The sequence below is a fragment of the Rhineura floridana genome, chromosome 8 (assembly GCF_030035675.1).
Source record: "Rhineura floridana isolate rRhiFlo1 chromosome 8, rRhiFlo1.hap2, whole genome shotgun sequence".
Lineage (NCBI taxonomy): Eukaryota > Metazoa > Chordata > Lepidosauria > Squamata > Rhineuridae > Rhineura > Rhineura floridana.
In genome coordinates, this window is record NC_084487.1 from 67055009 (window position 1) to 67077409 (window position 22401).

The 22401-nt window shown below is 43.1% G+C and overlaps 1 protein-coding gene across 18 annotated transcripts in view; it reads right to left on the reverse strand.

Moving 5' to 3' along the window:
- Window positions 1-7524: 7524 nt before the first annotated feature.
- NAV3 (neuron navigator 3) overlaps window positions 7525-22401 on the reverse strand; it is a 1044290-nt gene continuing 1029413 nt past the window's right edge. For all 18 annotated transcript variants that reach the window (XM_061639678.1, XM_061639673.1, XM_061639674.1 and 15 more), the window contains 5 exons: window positions 22194-22390; window positions 17061-17179; window positions 13346-13543; window positions 10311-10488; window positions 7525-10151 (listed from right to left, as the gene is read on the reverse strand). In XM_061639678.1, coding sequence (XP_061495662.1) covers window positions 10369-10488; window positions 13346-13543; window positions 17061-17179; window positions 22194-22390 — 634 coding nt within the window. In that variant the 3' untranslated portion in view covers window positions 7525-10151; window positions 10311-10368. The remainder of the gene's footprint in view (window positions 10152-10310; window positions 10489-13345; window positions 13544-17060; window positions 17180-22193; window positions 22391-22401) is intronic.

Below are 22401 nucleotides of genomic sequence, written 5' to 3' on the forward strand. Positions count from 1 at the left end.
GCACCCCAGGATAATGCCTCTTTAGGAACTCAGCTGGGCTTCAGGGAGAGGATTACTTTTTGTAGACTCCAGGGCTCCGTATCTGCTCCTTGGAACTCTTCCCAAGCCACAGCCCTCACTAGTCTGCCTCCACGCTTTTATGCCTGGCTGGAATGTGTCTTTTGAACTCTGACGACAACTCTTGCTTGCCTGGAGGGAGGCTAGAGAGGGGTGTGTGAGTGTGTGTAGAAACTAGCCTAGTGTACAAAGGTAAAATTCACATTCCTTGCTCCATCCGCTTTTGCCTCTGACCTCACCCACCACTCTTACGTGGCCCTTGGAAGATTGCTTAGAAGCGCCTGTGTCCCTTGGGCTGGAAAAGATTCTCCACTCCTGATCTATCATCTCAAGTGGCAAGACAAGCTTCCCAAAGGGCCAGAGGATGCCCACGTGGCCATATTTCTTTTTCTTCTATAGTGTTTACAGTTCCTTCTTTATTTTTAGGTTTTTCATTAAATTATACTGGTATATTTCCCTTTCATAAATCAGATCTAACTGAAGCAAGCGTTAAAGGTGAAGGAAACACACAGCCATAAGGCAGTCTAAATATTATGTTGCTTAATAAACCAGAGTGCTGGTAAAAGGTTGCTCTTGGTAACAATTTGATCACTCAATACTATTTATCAATGTTTATTTAAGAATGTACTTGAATGAAGAACAAACAAAAAGCAATTTAATGCACTAAACATCCCACATGGACCAGTCCTTGCATAATTTATCTTTTATGACAGATTCCATTTTCTGCTGGTGGTATTATTATATAGAAACCCATTTGTATGGTAAAAGTGCATTCATAGCTGCAGCACAAGCTAACTTCATGGTAGCAACATTTAATTTGAATGATATTATTCAGTTATCAAGGAAAATAAGCCACCCTCTAAGGATCTATGTTTATTTAATTATGGCATAAGAAGCAGTTTTGAGAACCAGAAACAATGGCAAACCTGTTTTCGGGGAAATATACTGTCATTATCCAGAGCCTCCAACGACCAATATGTGTCACTGCAGACCTGGGAGTCATCAGTCACACATCCAGACAAAGGCAAATAACTGACAGTGTTGACACAGTCACACAAAGGCAATTTGGCAATTAAATCGTGTACTGTAATGCCTGTGAGAAAGCATGAGGACTAATAAGTAAGATATATTTTCATTCATGATAGCTGCTATAGCTCATGCATGCAAAACTGGATGCATTTGTTGGCTGTGAGGTGATCTAAACAGTGGCTTTTGGTATAATTGGCAGAAGGCAACTACAGAAGGCAAATAACTCTTTGTAATCCCACAGCTAGCAAGGGGAGGCCTCTGGCTGAACTCATATTCATATATTGGCTCCAACTTGTGCTTGAGAGTAAATCAAACTAAGAGGAATGGTCCACATGTTTGGAAAAAGTGCCATCAAACAATCACCACATTTTAACCACACTAGAGCAGTAGTTGTGCTCAATAAAATATTTGTAAAACAACTCCTCTTCCTTACACAAAGTCCTGATGGCCACAGGAACATCTTGACCAATGTCACTTCCCCAGTCTTAGGAGAGGGAAGAAAGAAAGCCATGGTGAGGCTGCTTGGTCAGAGTGACTGAACCAGACTCAGTTCAGCCTTACTGCATTTAGTAGGAAGTGACCACAATGCACACTTGCAAAGAAAGCGTACAAAGCAATGCAAAGGCATTCTGGATCAGCATCTGAGGAGCACTTGCCCTGGTATGACCAGAAAGGCAATTGATCAGGTGGGGATGAGTATGTAGTGAAGCTTGGCAAGCAGACACCCAGCAAGAACTCTGGGGATTAGGGTTTGTCACAGAAAACGCCATGCTAGTCATAGTATACCCCATGCAAGTTTTGCACCATATCAACAATATCCTGTACGAATCCATGCCACACCGACAGTGGTGCGGGAGCAGCTGGTGGCTTCCTTTGTGCACGCACACTATGACATGGGGAAAGGCCAATGTAAAAGTAGAAACATTTCTGGCAATTCTTCTATGTGGCAATCAGCACCAACAGACTACTTCCCAGGAAAATAGAACAATAAACCAGAGATGTAAGCTCAAGACTGAATCATGTCTCTCTGAATTAATAAGAAATATGTGAAGTAAACATTACAGAAGCTTGATGTCATTCTGAAAATAATGAAGGGTCAGCTTTATCCTTTGCTATTAAATAAGAGGCTTATATATATGGGATGGATCATAGCATATACTTCTTATAAGAAGTATCTTAGGGTTCTGCAAGAGGAGAATTTAAGTCTTTATGGGCAGAGCAGTCCAACTCAGGGGTAGCCAGAAGCAGGGGGGCTGGAGGAGGAGGAGACGGTGGCTCTGGGGCAGCCACTTGTTGCTTGGAAGCTGCCAGCCTGACTGAATGCAGGCCCCGTCAGGAGCTGTGTGTGGGAGCCGGAAGGGAAGACCTGGCTCCTATGAATAGCCTTACTGGGGAGTAAGCGGTCCCTATAGAGCACCAATGGAATTGTTTTCCTCCACCAACCTTTCTGCTGGTGGAATTCTCCTGTGGATTGGGACCCAAGGGAACACTCGGAAGGGGACTAGGATGCTGTTTAAGGCCCCCCTGCAGTTCCTCCCCCACCATGCCCCATTTTCAAGGCTACCACAGGCTTCTGCCAGTTCTCCGTCTGTTGGGCTTGCCATGTGGATTGCTCTCTAAATCAATATGCAGCATGTCCTTCACTAGATCTTTGTCAAAATTTGCAATGTGCTAAATATTATTGAATAATCTTCTTTCTGCTAAAGCTGAATTTACACTGACATGTTTTTAACAGAGATATTGGGAGAGCAGAGAGGATGGGTAAGATTTTTGCATTTCATTTAAAAATATAAAAAAGCTTGAATTATATCTGATTAAGCTAGAATGCAAAAAGTACTATTTTAAGCACCAGAATCTCCAGCCACACATCAAACAAAGAGTGATTTTGAAAACAGTCAGAACAGCCAAACTCATATGGAAGCTCACTCTTGAAAATAATGTCCTTATTAAATTAATAATTAATTAGCTGCCTAAATAGTAGCATGCAGCTATGCCTCCTCCTCATTTTGCCCAGCAAAATATAAATGGGTGAAGAGATTCAATCAAGCACATTATTTATAAGCATGCTGAATAATTTTACCGTTTAAACATGATTTGAGGAAGTACGTCCTTACTGTAGTAACCACTTTTTCAAATAGAATGAGTTTCACAGCAATGGAAAAAAGCTTGTATAAATAGGTTTTACTCCACTTACGGCATTTTCAATTGCTTAAATTTTGACTTGCTTCACACACACCCAATGTTTGTCTTAACTATTTTTCAGCAAACAACCCCTTCACCCATGTAGGTTAATACAACTTAACACATCAGTTCTTCCCTCTCTCCCCTGCCTTTGTATTTTAATTCACCCAAATGCCAAAAGCAGTCTACAATTTGGTGGAGATGAAGTAATGAACACATTAGGAGCTTTCTGGATCCGCACAGTTAGGCACAGTACAACATGTAGGGCCCATGTGATGACAGAGTTTGAGGATTCAATATGTGCAAATGAATCACAGGGGTAGGGATGGGGAATTTGGTTCAGTTCAGAAGGAGTCTTGGAAAGGAGGGACATGGGTGATGCCACCCCAATTTCAGTGATCATGGGTAGCGGGAGCTATAGTTATGGGTGAGATGATGGGCTACCATAGAAGACAAGAGCAAGGCTTGTTTCTTGCTCCCATTCTTCCCATGGACAGGTTCCTGGTTGCTCATCTGCTGTGCCCACTGGCCTGTGTGTGCTGTTGTTTAATGGCAGATCGGTAGATCATAGATGAGGGTGCGATTTGGCGTGCATTGCTGAGACCTGGGTGGGCAAGTTGGGAGGAGTTGATCTGACCCAGCTCTGCCCACCTGGATACTCGGTAAAGCGCAAGCACAGGCTGCATGGACAGCGGGGGAAGGGGTTGCTGTAGTCCATAGAACATTCACATACGTTTTTGTAATATTTTCTGTTGTACACCGCCCAGAGAGCTATTGCTAGTCGGGCGGTATAAAAATCTAATAAATAAATAAATAAATCTCTGTCCCCAGGAAACCACTCTGTTTTGGAGCTAGCTGTGAGGGTCTGGCCAAAGAGGCAGTAACCTAGGGTTGCTGCTGGTGTACTGTCCACCCTGCTCCCCAGCAGCTTCTCTGACCAAGCTGGCAGAGGGCATCTCGGTTGTGGTATTGGAGGAGCCCTGAACAATAGTGCAAGCTGATTTCAGTGTCCATGCTGAGGCTGCCACTAGTGTTCTGGCCCAGGACTTCATGGCCTCCATGATGACCATGAGGCTGTCGCAAGTTGTCACCAGTCTGGCGCATAGGGCAGGGCACACCCTCTACATGGTCTGGAGATAAGGGGGTGGATGTCATCTCATTGTCATGGTCAGACCACTTCCTGGTGAAATTTAGAGTTATGGTTCTAATTCTCCCCTGCAGGGGTGGTGGCCAGATTAAGATGGTCTACTCCCAAAGACTAATCAAATCCACTGGATTCCTGAATGCCAAGGGGGAATTCCCAGTAGATAAAGCAGGTGACTCTGTTGAAGCCCTTGTCACACTGTGGAACAATGAGACACGTTGGGCTGTTAACATGGTTGCCCCTGAGTGCTTTCTCTGACATTGTAGAGCCCAGTTTGCACCTTGGTACACCAGTAAATTAAGGGCAATGAAAAGGCTGGATGACGGCTAGAGCGCAAGTGGCAAAAGACGTGCTGTGAGGCTGATTGGACACAAGTAAACCTTCATAACTGCACCTACTATGTGGAGATGAGGGCAGTGAAGAAGACTCACTTCTCTGCCTCCATCACATCTGCAAGTAGCCGTCCAGTGGAGCTTTTTCTTATTGTCAGGGGTCTATTGACATTAACTCCAGGAAATGGAATTTTAGACCCTTCAGAGGCCCACTATGAATTGTTTGCAAGGTATTTTGAGGATAAAGTTGCTTGTCTCTGTAGCAATCTTGATGCCCCAACCACATCTACTGATGTCCCCAGTGCAATGTGTGCTGCAATTGCTTGGGATCAGTTTCAGTTGATGCAGCCTGATGATGTGGACAAGGTGCTTGCGACAATGCAACCAGCAACGTGTCCTCTCGACCCTTGTCCTTCTTGGCTTATTAAAGCTTGTCGAGGGGGTATGACTGCGCTGAGTATGTTCCTGTTCTGCAAGCCTCCTGTAACAGGCCTCCTGATAAGATGGTATTTTAGGAGTGCTTTCCGCCCTGCCGGGAATACCACCAGCAGTTTGGGCACCGGCCCTGCCTGGACTACCCACTCTGCTACCACCCGCTACACTATTACAACTGCGATGGCAAGAGCAAGCCGCCCCAGCAGGCACGCCTGCGCACCATCTTAGCCCCATTTATACCATCATCCGTGCCGTGGCCTGTGGCTTCTTTGATCCCATGGCTGCCCGCCGATGACAACGAGCCGATGACAACTGGCCAACCAAGGTCTACATCTACCCGGTCTATTCGCTCCATCCGCAGACGCCGCCGGGGAGTCGTTCGGCCAGCCCAAGAGGAATTTATGGTGGCACCCACCGCCCCGGAAGAGCTGCAAGACTACAAGGCCTGGGAGCTACCGCTGTAGTGTTGGAAGGCCCGCAGGCCAGACCAGTTGGTTGGCCTGCAAGGTGTCCTGGGCCAGGGCATGCAGACGGAGACCCCCAGCTGCACTACTCCTGGCCTGAGCCACAGGCCGTCGCTGTTTCGGACTGGTGTACCGCCCTTTGAAATAGTTGTAAGTTCAGACGAGATGGAATGCCTTTCCTGGATATTTTTTCTTAATTAATGTTATTTGGTATTCTATTTAATTTTTTGTACAATGTATTGCTTTATTGCCTTGTTGATGTATTTTTATATTTGTGTTAACTTTTTCTGTAAGCCGCCTTGAGGGCCGTTTGGCCAAAAGGCGGGGTATAAATAAACATTAACATAACATAACATAACATGACCAAGTGAATTCAGGGTGTGGTCAACTCTTCTTTGCAAGAGGGAGTGGTCCCAGCCACCCTGAAAGAGGCGGTGATCTGATCAGTTTTGACCCCATTGGATTGTGACAACTACTGCTGGGTCGCAAATACCCGCTTCTTAGGGAAGGTGATTGAGAGGGTTGTGGTGCAGCAATTGCAAGTACTCTTGGATGAAACAGATTATCTTGACCCATTCCAGTCTGGGTTCAGGCCTGGTTATGGGACTGAATTAGCCTTGGTTGCCCTGATGGATGATCTTTATCAGGAGAAGGCCAGGGGAGAGCAACGTTGTTATTCTTACTTGATCTCTCAGCAGCTTTTGATATCATTGACCATGGTATCTTTCTGAGCCAACTTAGCAAGATGGATATTGGAGGTGGTGTTTTGCAGTGGTTCTGATCCTACCTCCAGGGTCATTTTCAGGGAATAGCATTGGGTGATTGTCTTTCGGACCCCTGGCAGTTGTGCTGTAGGGTGCCGCAGGGTATCATCTTGTCCCTGATGCTGTTTAACTATATGAAGTCCTTGGCAGCGGTGATCAGGAGATTTGGGGCAAGGTGTCAGCAGTATGCTGATGATACCCAGCTCTATTTCTCTGTAACATCTGAATCAGGAGAGGCCATGCAAGCCCTGGACTGCTTCCTGGACTCAGTGGTGGGCTGGATGAGGGCCAATAAACTGAGTCTGAATCCTAGCAAGACGGAGTCACTGTGGGTTGGTGGTTCCCAAGTTTGGGTAATTGGTCAGTTACCTGTTTTGGATGGGTTCGTACTCCCTCTGAAAAAGCAGGTCCATAGTCTGGGGGATGCTCCTGGATCCATCCTTGTTGCTAGAGGCCCAGGTGACCTCTGTGGCTAGGAGTGCCTTTTACCAGCTTTGGTGTAAAACAGCTACAGCTGTTTCTGGACCCAAATAGCCTAACCACTGTTGTCCATGCACTGGTAACCTCCAGGGTGAGTTACTGTACTGCACTCTATGTGGGGCTACCCTTGAGGTTGATCCGGAAGCTGCAGCAGGTACAAAATGCAGTGGCGCAACTGCTGACTGGGGCAGAGAATCACCAACATTTCACCCCCCCTGCTGAAAGAATTGCACTGGCTGCCCATTAGCTACTGGGCCAAGTTCAAGGTGCTGGTTTTGATGTACGAAGCTCTATACAGCTTGGGACCAGGATACCTGAAATATATACAATATGTATATTGTTTTGCTCCCAAAAGAGTTTTTAATTTAGTATTATTACACAAGAAAAGGGGTTTTGTCATGGAAACAGTTTTTGAAGAAGGATAACATTTGTTTGTCCTTATAATCAGTATTGGGCTTCGCTGTTTCTAAAGCCACAATAAGACACACATTCTATCTACTCACACTATTATCTTGAGTGCAAAGACAAGAGACTCAGTTGTCAATAAATAATTCCACTTTAATGGCAAAGTAATAATTTAGACAGATACAGTGTGCACACTTGCAAAAAATATGTGCAAGCTGGTTTACAAGCTAGAAGAACAATAAATCAATAGAAAATACATCATCCAGTTAAGTCTGATGACACCAAATACTTATTATTAGGGCTTTACAAAGACTACAAAACTTTTCAGATGATTTATCTCACTGTTTCTGTCTATTTACATGATATGTTACATCAAAAATGTACAAAATATAAAATGTATACAGACAAATGTTTCACAAACATTTTAAAGTTGTAAACTAGGTGGACTCACTGAGATGTATTGCAGGGAAATTCAGATTATGTGGTACATACATACAGGTATTGTATGTGTGTGTGTTGAAAATGGCAGGAATTCATGGGTTTGCTTATATGTTTCAGACCACTTATATCATAAAAAACAGCTGTTGTTTTTAGTCATTTGCCAGAGAGCAGCATGTCATTTAACAATATGAGAAAGTAATCTAGGGTTTGGTGCTTGACATCAGACTACATTCTTTGTGCATAAGACCAGAGTGTCATTTATTAGGGCAACAGCACCATGCGGGGGACCTGTAGCTTCAGCGATGCAGAAAACTGCACTGATTTCCTTGTCTTTGTTTTATAAAGTAGATGGTCCACAGGAGTTTGTAGCACCAGTTACATGTCCTGAATATATCCATTGGCTACCTGGATCCTGAAAGCCCTCCACTGGCACATACCCTATTGCCGTGAACTGGACATGCTGAGTTTCAGGACTGTGGCTTCATGTGTGCAAGTGCACATCTGCACAATGTCACAAACCTTGGATTATTTTTATTTATTTGAATCGGCATATCTAATTACTCTGATAATTTTTCAGTCAAATTGGTGCAGTCTGCCAGGATAGACACATAATTTTTGTTTTCTCCCAAGATGTATTGGCTTTATAATATAATTTGAAACATGCTCACTCTAGCATGGATAGCTCCTGCATAGTCATAACAATTCTAAATACAGGACAAACACACCAAGTTTTTTTAATTAAAAAAACCCAGATGGTACAGTTTGCGCTCTGGATTTTTTTTTTTTTTTTTGCAACATACAGGTAATCTCAGTAAATGAAACATCTCTTAACACCAACAAGATAAAATACGGTTTTTTATTTTTGTCATTGTTGTCGCTGTTTGTTTGCTTTCATTTGTGCAAGGCTTTTAAAAAAATATTTACAAGACCCTCCCAGCAGACTGTGCAAAACCAACCCCCTCCCCCTTTACAGTATAAACGTTTCTCTTATCCACAGTGGACATCACTGTGTCAGTATTCTTTAATGCTGAATTTCTTCATGTACAACAATTGCAATCAAAACAGCATGCTTCAAACTAGAAAGGAAGCAAAAAAAAAAGAGGAAGAGAAAAATAAAGAAATATTTGTGCTCATGCTGCATCAAGTGTACCCAGCTCTGCTGGATAAGATTTTTCCAAACATCTCTCTTTTAATAAGCTCTTTTCCACAGGACCAAATAGATTTGAGCCAACTGTCTCAGGTTTGTTTTTAATCATAGTTAATTGGGATTGGCTTCTGGGTCACTTGAATATTTTAGATGGTAGGTAATCTTATTCACACAAGATAAAAATACTATCTATCTATCTATCTATCTATCTATCTATCTATCTATCTATCTATCTATCTATCTATCTATCTATCTATCTATCTATCTATCTATCTATCTATATATCTATGTCAATAGTTCGTTCTTCTAGCCACTTCATTAAAAAATCAGGATATACAGAGATGAGGCTACTGTGTTCACTGATGCTCTCTCGTTAGTAAATGAAGAAAGAAAACAGTGTAAATAATCAATGGTTTAACAAATTAAACCAACTGTAAAACTGTTCTAGAAATCGGTTTTAAGGCAGTGAGACAGCACCATAAGAAATGTTCTGTTTTTTCTCCCCACTGAAAAGGCTCGAAACAAATGAAGCCCTAAGAAAGCCTTTATTCAGTGTCAGATAGGAATTGGTAAAAAAAAAAAAACCTTGTTAAGAGGTGGGCAGGTGTTTAAAAAATACCCTTGAGGTTAAAAACAAGTTTTATATAAAACAGATGATTTGTACAGAAAAAAACCCAGAAACCTTGGTGGACCACATCACTGCAAACTTGGCAGTTAGTATCAAATTGGCACTTATCCAGCATATCACAGTAGTGTTTTCCTGGCAATTGCACAAAACTGTTTGTGCTTATTGAGTTTGCTTTTATTTTATTTTTCTCCAACTCATTTTGGAATGGGCAGCAGTGTACAATTCAAACACTACTGGAGCCTTGTAATGAGTGCCATGGGGCACAACAGAGGTTAGAGGAGGAGGATCAAGAAGACCACTAATGCAGCACCTCATAGTAAATTGAAGTGTAAAATAAAAGGCTTGCATTGTAAACTTTTGAGACAGGAAGAAAACAACAACAACAAACCCAAAGAGATTCCAGTATGGCTAAGACATGTGCAATCTGCTTAGTTGCCCCAACCCCACCCTGTTAAAGGCCCTTTTCAGTTGATTTATGGAGTCCCACTCAGCTCCATTGATACTGAAATCTCTTGAAATTAAACTAATTCAAGCTTTCCACTTTGCTTTGCTTTCCTGACTTTCTAGAATTAAGTCGACTGCCCATATATGACACAGCACTCACACTCTTTCTTTTGGGCCACCCCGAACATGCTGCTTCAACACTGCAGCAGTTACTGCAGGAATAGGTTTCCCAGGATCCATATAGATTAAAATAAGAGATATAATAGTAATAAAAAGAAAATCAGGTGCTGTGTCTTTCTGGACTAAGAAAATATCAATAAATAGAAAATAAAATTAAAAAAAAAAAAAAAAAAAAACACCTGCAGCAGTTACTGCAGGAATAGGTTTCCCAGGATCCTATAACCAGGCCCGACCCCTCTAGAGAGTCGAGTCAAGTGAGGGGTCCAGAATTTCATCATGGTGACTAGCAGTATCACTGTCGCAGCTCTGTGTGCTTGAGTAACTGGCTGCTTCTTTGAGCCTCATGAGCATATTCATCTGAGAAAGACAGAAGGAAATGCGGGTGTCATTGCTGTACAAATTAATGCAACATTGGCTCTTTTTTAAAGCAATGGAATAGGCAACAGAGATGTGATGGCCATAGCACTTTACAATGGTGCAGCACTTTGAAAAATCAGAGCTGACTGAGATGGCTTCTCCAGGGCAAACCTTTGAAGTCCTCCTTTTTAAAAATTATTTAGTCTCAAAAGCAGGGAACAACTGAACCTTTGGAAAGAATCAAAGGATACAGTAATTCAAATGTGTGTAAAGGACAGGGAGCTCTTGAGCTGAGCCAGGAGCCCAGATCCATTTTCCCAATGCCAAGGCTTATCTAAGGTAAAAATAGACTGGGCTTTTGGTATAAGAATACATTTGGACAGTTGGAGGGTGGGGGGAGAGAGGGAAAAAAAGATATGTGACCACTTTTGCCACACTGTCTTAGAAAAGGGAGGGGGATTGAAGAGGGACTGAAACCAGCTGCTGAATACAAGAGCACCATCTGCTGTCCAGGGCCTGACCTTGGCGAGAGAAAATAGCATACCACAGCTGCAAAGCTAGTTTCCAGAGGAGCCTTTAAGCACATCTGACTTAACATCAAGAGCCCCAGGGAGTTCTAAGATGCTCAGTGCCTAAAATTACCGTAATTATAGTTGGTATTTATAAAGCATCCCTCTTGCCATAGTGTTCAGGGAACTGATTTACACTGATAGCATTTTAAAATGGTGCATTTATAAAATGAACTGCTACAGTTCGCTGACCAAAAAAATGTGTTAAAGGAGAAGGTAGATTCTGTGATTTTTCTTGTCCTGGTACCTTCTCAGATTTATTCAAGCCTCATTAAATCAAGGTAGCTTTCAAGTAGCCACATCCATACAGTACTCTGCAGGGTACAGACTGCCAGTCACACATCTTTTGAGTTGAATAATGTTGTGAACCTTGTTTATATGTTACTATTGTGATTGTGTATGGGGGGTGTTAATTTGGCTGTTGATTTATTTTATATTATATTTGCTATTGATTGATTAGCTGCCTTCAGTTTCTTTGGAAACTTAGGTGGGATAGAAGTAGTTAAACATAAATAAAATAATACAAGTAAAAGGCCTGTGAAATTGGAAGCTGTGATGGAAGGGAGGGCTCCAGCCTGTGAACCTCTTATTCAATCCAGCTCCTTTTCCCTGGTTCTCAGGATCTCTCTTCACTGCACCTCTAATATTTCTCTGGATTTCTGATGCTTCGTTCCCTCTCCCTCAACAACGCCTCTATGGTGCTCTTTCTGCCCAACCTCTGGCTCTCTCTGCCATCTCTGATGTTCTCCCAGACTTTCCAACCACTTTTTGTAATATTCCTCAAGCTCTCCCTTCTCCCCTCACAAACTAGAGTAATTTCCCCCATCGAAATAAATGGCAGCCATTCACTTATGTCAGTGAAAGTACGGAGATGTATTCAGGTTCACCATTAGGAGGACTCTCAGCCACTGATGACTCCGGGACATTACGGACCAGTTCTGCTCCTCTCTGCACCGCCCTATCCTTTGTTCTGTTTCTTTTTCACTCTAAATTGTGATGGAATTTTAGGAGAATGGGTCAGAATGCTTGCAGTTAGCATAGAGACAGATGGACTAATATCCTGAGATGGTAACTCCTTCGCATGATTTATTTACACATTCATGGAGTTAATGCAAAGCTAACATGGAGGGTTACATTAAGGAGAAAGTCCTGATTAAATCCTTTTTATCTCAGTATACGGGAACATGTGAATAAGCATCAGTATTATATCTTGGGTACACTATGTGGATGGATTTGGTAATTTAATGAAGCCATACGATAACTGAAGACTTTTTGAGTAAAGACACATACACTAGGATTTCCTCTCATGTGAACAAAATTGAATAACATATCTTGGATAAATAGTTTTTCAAACTTTAGCCATGTAAAGATAGATACTCATAATGATTCTGGGCAAGTTACTTGGGGTAATTTTAAAACTTGCACCTCAGTTTTAAAGGTGCTAGAGAAAAGTAATTATATTGAAATAAATGGGCAGAAATCTGGACATGGACTGCCTTCAAGTCGATTCCGACTTATGGCGACCCTATGAATAGGGTTTTCATGGTAAGCGGAATTCAGAGGGGGTTACTATTGCTTTCCTCTGAGGCTGAGAGGCAGTGACTAGCCCAAGGTCACCCAGTGAGCTTCATGGCTCTGTGGGGATTCGAACCCTGGTCTCCCAGGTCGTAGTCCAACACCTTAACCACTACACCACACTGGCTCTCTAGGGAAGAAATCTAGGCCACCACAAAAACAAGTGAGCTAAGTAAAGAGGGCAGAGTAAGCAGTGAACTGAGAATAAGGGACCCAAGAGAATGATGGGGATGTTGGAAAGAGGTGGAGAAGACAGGGTGTTGAATGAAGAGAGTCAAAAAGGGATTTAGCAGAAAACCATACCTCATACAATCTAGGAATAGGAAGAGTAGTGTGGTATTTGAGTGGAGAGCTAAGAGGCATATGAGACTAATGGACTAAATGTCATATATTGATTAAAACAGGCAACCACATATGTGAATTGTACATATTAATTGACAAAGAAGAAAGACATAGGGTGACACCCAACAATGCCTACCCAATAGGGCAAAGCAAATCTGCTTGCACAATGGGATTTCCACTTTTCTTCCCCTCTTCAGTTACAAAATATGCTACGGAGGGTCCCTTAACCCTCTGGAGCAGATATTGGTGGTGTGCAGGGGGCTGGAAGGGAAAGGACACGAAGGATAAGCCCTGTTGTCAGCAGATGCCCTCTTACATGTTGGATGTCACCCATATAATAATAATAATAATAATAATAATAATAATAATACCAAAGGATCCCCCTCTGAATCTGTCTGTGGAATGTGTTTTGAGGTGGTTCCTTCTTTGGCAGATGCATAACTTTCATAACCAACATCTTCAGGTCTCAACTGAAGTAATGATGACCAATCATGCTGCAATGAACTCCATGGACAAGTATCTGCGATCCACTTTGAAGGATCTTCCCAAGGTGCTCGTTTACCATACATCTAAATGTCCACCCCAAAATAAAAGAACAAATGGCTTGTTTCATTTCAGCTGAAGAAATGTTCATCATGGTAGTGCTGGACCATTTAGCTCAAATTAGGAGAGGATAGTCAACAACAAAACAGCTCATCAACTCCCCTTTTTGCATTTTCAGGGAACAGAATCTTAGCAGCTTTCCTTCTGACTCCTCACTGGAGCAGGCTGTCATTTTTCTCTTCCCTGAATGGCCCAGAATGATGCCATATCACGACACAGCATCATTTGAAGGGTCATTCAGGGGAGTGGGGGAATGGCAGCTGCCAGTTGAAACTGTCATCCCCCCCCCAAGAATGCGCCTCCAAATGACATTATGCCATGACATAGTACTGTTCTGGACTTTTCTGTGGAAGAAAAATAGCACTGGCCACAGTGGGGAGCTGGGAGGAATGCCACTGAGTTTCATGCCTCCAGAGCCACAAAATCCCTCCTGCAAAAACCCAACATGCCTCCCCATTTTTATTTTTATTGTCCCATTAATGGTGTACAAAAATGCCACCCTGGGCTCCTTCTGGGAGGAAGGGTGGGGTAGAAATTTAATATATAAATCATCATCATCATTACCCTCCTTCCAAGAAGCAATCCTACCAATGCAAATAGCAGCTTCAGTCAGGATGGAGCAGGATTGGGGTTGCAGGAGGGAGTCTTAGGCTTAAACTCCCCCACCCCACAGTCCCTATTCCAATCAGCTCTATTTTGGTTTAAAGATATAGTCATGTTAAATACAACAACACATTTAGCATAATGCATAATTTGGCCATATATTGGATTTTAAAAGTTTGAAAATCTGAGCACTTCGAAGAAGGCATTTTACTGTCTTTAGATTATTGTAGATGCCATTCCTGTTTTCTACAGGAATCTTTCTTGAGAAAACTTTTTTTAAAAAAAATCTAGTATAATATTAAACAATTCAAGATGCTCTAATTGTGAATTATTTATAGGCCAATATTCTTACAATTAACATTTTATGCTAAAAAATAGTAATAGTTAATCTTCTGCATGTGTACTAATGGCTAGTAACTACATAGCATTCAGTGCTTATGGTGCATGGACTGCCATAAGCCAGGATCCCATAAACCTGAAGTTCAGCCTGAGAATGAAAGATTTGAATGCTTCACAACTGCAGATTGCTAGATAGCTTAATAGTGAGACCGGCCTTCTTTCTTTCATACAAAAACCATTCGTACAATAAACAAGTAGCTTTTTCTCTCGTCCTCTTCTTTCTTAATTAAGCATAAAGAATTGTTACAGTGTATTATACAGCCACAAGAGTGGCTGTATGCTATAACCAGCATGCATTTTTCGCATTCTGCCATGTTAAATTGAAAATACCCCCCTATGCCATTCTGCTGCTTCCCATAAGTTCATTTCAAAACAAAACCTTACAAAAGTCCTGAACTCAGAAACACTTGCTTCACAACCCTCTGAGTTTTCATGATGATACGCAAAACACTTGAGAGATCAAACTGTAAAACAAGAGGGGGGAAAATCCAGACCCCTGTTGGACTTTTTTTCTGCCAGTGGTCTCATAATTAGTTGAAATTAATTAAATATCAGCCATGTTCACAGAGTATGTGTAATCCTATTACTGACCTTGCCCCATACTCTGACCTTCATCTTCTGCAGTTTAAAAGTTAAAAAAAATGCCTGGCCAATTTTTAATTAATTTAAGAAATTTAACAGTGAAGTCAATAATAAGCATGGGCATGCTCAGTAAGAACCAACTGTCAGTGTTCTAAAAGCCAGACTCGCAGCTGTTTGGCTTGGTTAATCAGGGGGCCACACCCATGCCAGACCTTTATCTCACTTTAGACAGGCATGGCTTCCCCCAAAGAATCCTGGGAAGTGTAGTTTGTGAAGGGTGCTGAGAGTTGTTAGGAGACTCCTATTTCCCTGACAGAGCGCCAGTGGCCAGAGTGGTTTAACAATAAGCCTCTCTTCTGGGGATTGTAGCTCTGTTTGGGGAATAGGGCCTCTCCTAGCAACTCTCAGCACCCTTCACAAACTATACTTCCCAGGATTCTTTGGGTGAAGCCATGACTAAAGTGAAATAAAGTCTATCCCTTGGACTGGATGGCCATGAGCATGGTGCAGAACAGCAGTCAACTTATCAGCACATACAAGAAATAATGGTCCAGTTGCTGAGCACCATTAACAGGACCGTCATTAGAATGGGAAGAGATGACACTTTAATTAGTCATTTTGTGGCCTGCCTGACAGCAATCTTGAAGCAAATGAATGACCATCATTATGCTTCATACATTGCAACTTTTCAAACAAACCCAGAGCTAGTGGACTTTTTGATGGAGACCTTCATAATGTTTAAAGATCTTATTGGAAAAAATGTCTATCCCTTGGACTGGATGGCCATGAGCATGGTGCAGAACAGCAGTCAACTTATCAGCACATACAATAAAGTGAAATAAAGGCCTGGTGTGGATGTGGCCAGGGACAGCTTTGGTTTAAATTTGGGTGGGAGACTACATGTGCCTGCTATGTGCCTGCTGAAGAATAAAAAGGTGGGGGAAACCCTGAAAAACAATGATACTGTTCACAATGTTTTCCTTTTTGAAAGGAAAGGGACTTTCCCTCTGCCCAGAGTCCACCCACCGAATCTCTTCCCCTCCTCCTCCCTCTCTCCTCCACCTTCCTTCCTTCTCTTTTCTCCCCCTTCCCCCTCCTCCCCCAGATCAGTTTCATCTATCCTAAGCATGACTGCATGGGAGTAAATCCCACTGAACTCAAAAAGCATGTAAATGATCAAACCTGCCCTCCTCTCCTCCCCCTGCCACTCCCCTTCTCCTTCCTTCCTCCTCCCCCTCCTCTTCCAAACCCCTTCCCCATCCCCTGTAGTCGTTTCACCTATCCTGAGCATGATTGCATGGGAGTAAATCCCATTGAACTCAATAAGCATGCAAATGATTAGACCTAATTTCCCCCTCCTCCACTTCCCCTCCTTCCTTTCTCCCCTCCTCCTCTCCCCTCCCCTCTTCCTTCTTCCTCCTCCCCTGCCCACTCCAGCCCACGTTACCAAATTCTTCCAAGCTACACAGGAAGTGGACTGGACCGTGAAAGACCAACCCAAATGATGTTTGCATTTTGACAAATTTGTAGGGCGGTCCAGTGTCTCAAAGAGGAGGTCAGGTCTCCTGCTCCCCTGATGCATTCACTATAGCTGCTCAATTTCCCTGCTTTTTAAAGGTTGATAGAAATATCTGTTGGCTATAGGTACATTCTTAAACCGCAAGCGGTTTTTTGCCTCTTAGTGAATAGCCTTACATTTAGAAGCAACTAATTTTCCTCCAAACCTGGAATTCACTAAAAGGATAAAAATGGGCACAAATAACGGAAGTACATATCTTTCAGTATCCCTCTGTCACAGACTAGCCAGTAGTGTCTTTAAACAAGGTATAAAATTATCACCTGGAAAGTGCTGAAAGTAAACCTATCCTTTTTCAAAAGTTGGCATCTTTTTAGTCCTACCTGAAGTCCTTCTCTCACAGCTTCCATAATATATGGCACCAAAGAATAATTCCAGAGGTCTGTGAACCATACTCTAGAACCATCAACATCTATAGGGCAGGGCAGAAAAAGGCGAGGACCTGAGATAGAAATATGTTTTGTTAAAAACATAAACCCAATAAGCTGTTTAAAGCAGGGATCAGAAAACTATGACCCTCCTTATGTTGTTGAAAAACAGTTCCCATTATTCCTGACCATTAGCCATGCTGGCTGGGGGCTGATGGGAGTCCAACAACATCTGGAGGACCACAGGTTTCCCATCCCCTGTAACGTACATATCACTTCATGATATAACATTTTCAAACATTTAAAAATATATACAGACATTTTTCTGCATTTAGCTCACTACTTGTACATTAAATATGAAAATACATTTTGTTAAAATTGCGTTTGTAATATCTGGTACTATCTTGAATGTTTGCAGCATAGCAAATATGAGTTCTGCTTTTATAAAAATCAAATTTCTTCATAGGTTCTATTTTATCTTTGTGTTGGGAGGAATAACACAATATATGTTTCTTCTGAGAGCAAGGCATGCTGTTTCTTAAACATACTGAACTTTTCTCGCTTGTATATTGCAGCAGCTGCCAGCTGCTATAAGGCAAATGTCAAAGTAGATTGTGAACATTTGGGAAAGTTTATAAGAGAAAAGCTCAGGTTTAAAAATCTCTCTTTTTAAAATGTAAAATTGTGTCATCTATCTTAGTCTATGACCTCTCTGTCCTTGCTGTGTCTCTGAATGCCACAGACCCTCTGAATGCCATTGGTTTGTTTTATTTGACATCACAGAGGAAGAAGAAAGCCTAGGATTAGGCATAGCTTAGTGCCAAGGCAGGCTTGAGAGTTCTTGGAATTTCAGTTATGGGAGTAATGACAAATATTTTTTCAATTAAACTGTTTTGTTATTTAATGTAGGCCATGGTCTTCTGAGATAACTTATTGGCAAATATCACCTGAGTGGATGTGAAGGCTTCAGTTGCTATATGCAGCTACATCCCAAAGCAATTAAAGCAAGGCCTACGTTTCAGCCCTGCTGAATTTTATAGGGTCCAAGGTTGGAGGAAGGGCAAGACCCCCTTCCCTAAATAATACATTAATCTTCAGGACAGTGAATTTATTAAAATGATCCATCCTACTTTAGGCTTAAATATGAGGTGGCTTTCTTTCCTTTTTTTAATTAACAAAAAAGCTTAATCACTGCTTCAAGTGGTAGCTCAGCTGGTTCTGCCACATTTCTTGACAGAATATCCCTCGGAGAGACACTATGTGGACATGTGCTGATCCCAGGAATATTCTGGAAGGAAAAAAATTGCCCACAATGGGAAGAACTGTCTCCCCCAGATTGCCCCTGAGAATGACACTACCTCCTGATTCCCCAGGGGCATTCTGATCAGGAATTCGGCTGGAGCAGCTAAGCAGTCACGAAGCAGTGTCGAGAGGTTTTTGTTGTTGTTGTTGCCTAAATAAAAAGGGGAGGAATCTCAAGCACCTCATATTTATGGCTAAGGGAAGGGAAACTTTTTTTAGAAATTCAGCCATCTTCAACAGTCACTAAATATCCATCCATCCACCACACTTTCACAGGGGATGAAGGACCCTGCAAAAATGGGGATGGGAATATTCAGCCCAGTTCTAAAAGCAGTCACAGGTCACTCAGATCTCCAGTTGCTGCTTTTAAATGCCAGATCGGTACATAATAAAATCTCCCTTGTCCATGATTTGATTGTGGATGAAGCGGCCGATCTGGCATGCATAACCGAGACCTGGGTGGGTGAGCAGGGAGGGGCTAGCCTTTCCCAGCTCTGCCCACCGGGGTACTCGGTTCAGCGTCATGGTAGATCTGAGGGTCGGGGAGGGGGGTTTGTTGTGGTCTATAAGAGTTCCATCTCTCTCATCAAGCACCATGTCCATGTAACAACTGGTCTGGAATGTTTACACCTTGTGTTGGGTCAGAGGGACAGACTGGGAATTCTGTTGGTGTACTGCCCACCCTGCTGCCCAACAGCTTCCCTAACTGAGCTGACGGAAGTGGTCTCGGAGGTATTGCTGAGATCCCCCAGACTCTTAGTACTGGGGGATGTCAACATCCATGCCGAGACTACTTTGTCTAGGGCGGCTCAGGACTTCATGGCCTCCATGACAACCATGGGGCTGTCCCAATATGTTAATGGCCCAACGCATGTGTCGGGGCATACCCTAGACCTTATTTTTGCTACGGGACATGGAGATGATGATCTGGATGTGGGGAATTTTACATCTCTTCCTTTGTCATGGACAGATCACCGCTTGTTGAAGTTCAGACTCACAGTGGCTTTTCCCCTCTGCAAGGGTGGGGGACCTATTAAATTGGTCCGCCCCCAGAGACTAATGAATCCTGAGGGTTTTCAAAGGGCTCTGGGGGATTTTCCGGCTGAAAAGACTGGCGCTCCTGTTGAAGCCCTGGTTGAACTGTGGAATACGGAGATGGCTCGGGCTGTTGACACGATTGCTCCTGCGCGCCCTCTCCTGTGTAGAGCTCATACAGCTCCTTGGTATACTGCAGAGCTGAGAGCGATGAAACAAGATAGGAGGCGGCTTGAGCGGCGGTGGAGGCGAACTCCCGATGGATGCAACTATGCACTGGTAAGTGCCTCTACAAAACTGTACTTAGAAGCGGTGAGGGTGGCGAAAAGAATATATTTTGCTGCCACCATTAAGTCTTCTCTTTCCCATCCAGCGGAGCTTTTTAGAGTTGTCCGAGGGCTACTTCACTCTGGCCCGAAGGACACGATAGTACCATCGGTAGCCCGCTGTAATGAGTTTGCTGGGCACTTCCAGAACAAGATCTTATGCATTCGCCGGGACTTAGACTCCCAGTTTACAGCAGTTGATCCTAAGGAGGTGTCCAGAGCACAGTCTTGTCATGTTTTGTTGGATGAATTTCAGTTGGTTCAGCTCGAGGACGTGGACAAGGTGCTTGGACAGGTACGTGCAACCACTTCTGCACTAGATCCTTGCCCCTCTTGGCTTATAAAAACTAGCAGGGATGGAACAGCTACCTGGGCTAGGGAAGTAATAAATGCCTCTTTACGAGAGGGAGTGGTCTCTGGCTGTCTGAAAGAGGCAGTAGTGAGACCACTTCTGAAAAAACCTTCCTTGGACCCAGAAAATCTTGATAGTTACAGACCAGTAGCGAATGTTCCATTCCTGGGCAAGATCTTGGAACGAGTGGTTGCTAGCCAGCTCCAGGCGCTATTGGATGAAACCGATTATCTAGATCCATTTCAATTGGGTTTTAGGCCCGGTTTCGGCACTGAGACAGCCTTGGTCGCCCTGTATGATGACCTATGTCGGGAGAGAGACAGAGGGAGTGTAACTCTGTTGATTCTCCTTGATCTCTCCGCGGCTTTTGATACCATCGACCATGGTATCCTTCTGGAGAGGCTTGTGGAGTTGGGTGTTGGAGGTACTGCTTTGCAGTGGTTCTGCTCCTACTTGACGGGTCCTCTCCAGAAGGTAGTGCTTGGGGAACATTGCTCGATGCCGTGGGTCCTCCAATATGGAGTCCCACAGGGGTCAGTTCTGTCCCCCATGCTTTTTAACATCTACATGAAGCCACTTGGTACAGTCATCAGGAGTTTTGGAGTGCGTTGTCACCAGTATGCTGATGACACGCAGCTCTACTTCTCCTTTTCATCTTCTTCAGGTGAGGCTGTCAATGTGCTGAACCGTTGCCTGGCTGCGATAATGGACTGGATGAGAGCTAATAAACTGAGACTCAATCCAGACAAGACTGAGATGCTGATGGTGGGTGGTCTCTCTGATCAGATGGTGGATACTCATCCTGTTCTCGATGGGGTTACACTCCCCCTGAAAGAGCAGGTTCGTAGTCTGGGAATACTCTTAGATCCTTCTCTGTCACTCGAGGCTCAAGTAGCCTCGGTGGCACGGAATGCGTTCTACCAACTTCGGTTGGTGGCCCAGCTACGTCCCTATCTGGACAGAGAAGATCTCACCTCAGTTGTTCATGCTCTGGTAACCTCTCGATTGGACTACTGCAATGTGCTCTACGTAGGGCTGCCTTTGAAGACGGTTCGGAAGCTACAGCTGGTGCAAAATGCGGCGGCCAGACTAATAACGAGGACCAGGCGGTCTGAACGTATAACACCTGTTCTGGCCTGCTTGCACTGGCTACCTATATGCTTCCGGGCCAGATTCAAAGTGTTAGTTTTAACCTATAAAGCCTTATACGGCGTGGGACCACAATACCTTTTGGAACGCCTCTCCCGATATGAACCTGCCTGTACACTACACTCAACATCGAAGGCCCTCCTCCGAGTTCCGACTCATAGAGAGGCTCGGAGGATGGTAACAAGAACTAGGCCTTCTCAGTGGTGGCCCCCGAACTGTGGAATAGTCTTCCCGAAGAAGTGCGCTTGGCGCCGACATTGTTATCCTTTCAGCGCCAAGTCAAAACCTTCCTATTTTATCAGGCATTTTAGCTTTTCTTAAACATGTTTTAATTGGTTTTAGATTGTGGATTTGCATTTATATTTTTTGTATTGTTCTGTGTGATTCTATTGTATTTATTGTAATGGTTGTACACCGCCCAGAGAGCTATGCTAGTGGGGCGGTATAAAAATTCAACAAATAAATAAATGTTGAAATATAGGTGGTCCTGTGAATTTGTCAGTGTTGTTCTCTTGCTCTCCTCTGTTGGTGGATATCCCTGGGAGAAAGTTATTGGGAAAATTATACTAAAGAAAAAGAAGAAAGTACGAAAGAATCCTAGAAACCTTTTGGCAAATAGGAAAAGGACAAAGGAAGAAAGAAAAACTCAACCAACATACTGTAATTGTGCAGGATGAGTGAATAATTCTGTGTCCTTTTCATTTTAATAGCATTTCTTTTACTATAACAGCACAGCAGCATCAAGTTCCCAAACACAAGTTTCAGTTCAATCAACTCCCAGAAGTTTTGTTTGAGCGCAAAAGGTCAGCTGCCAATTAATTTGACATCAGTGAAGCAGATTCACAGTAATGCTCTAAGTTTAGATAAGCCTCAAGGTTCAATTTTGTCCCTTAATTTGTATTATTAATTGAAGAAAGGCCTCACCAATGGTTACATCAGAAGAACTGTGCATTTCTAAGAAGCTGTTGAGATGATGCCACGTCTTAGGAATCCAGTCAATTATTTTGATGAGGTCTTTATTGCGTGTATTCCTTTCTATTTCTGTCTCAATCAGTTTCCTTCTCAAATACCTGGACAAGAACCCTTTAACAGGTTCTGTGTGATTAGCACACAGCACCCACCTACACAGACA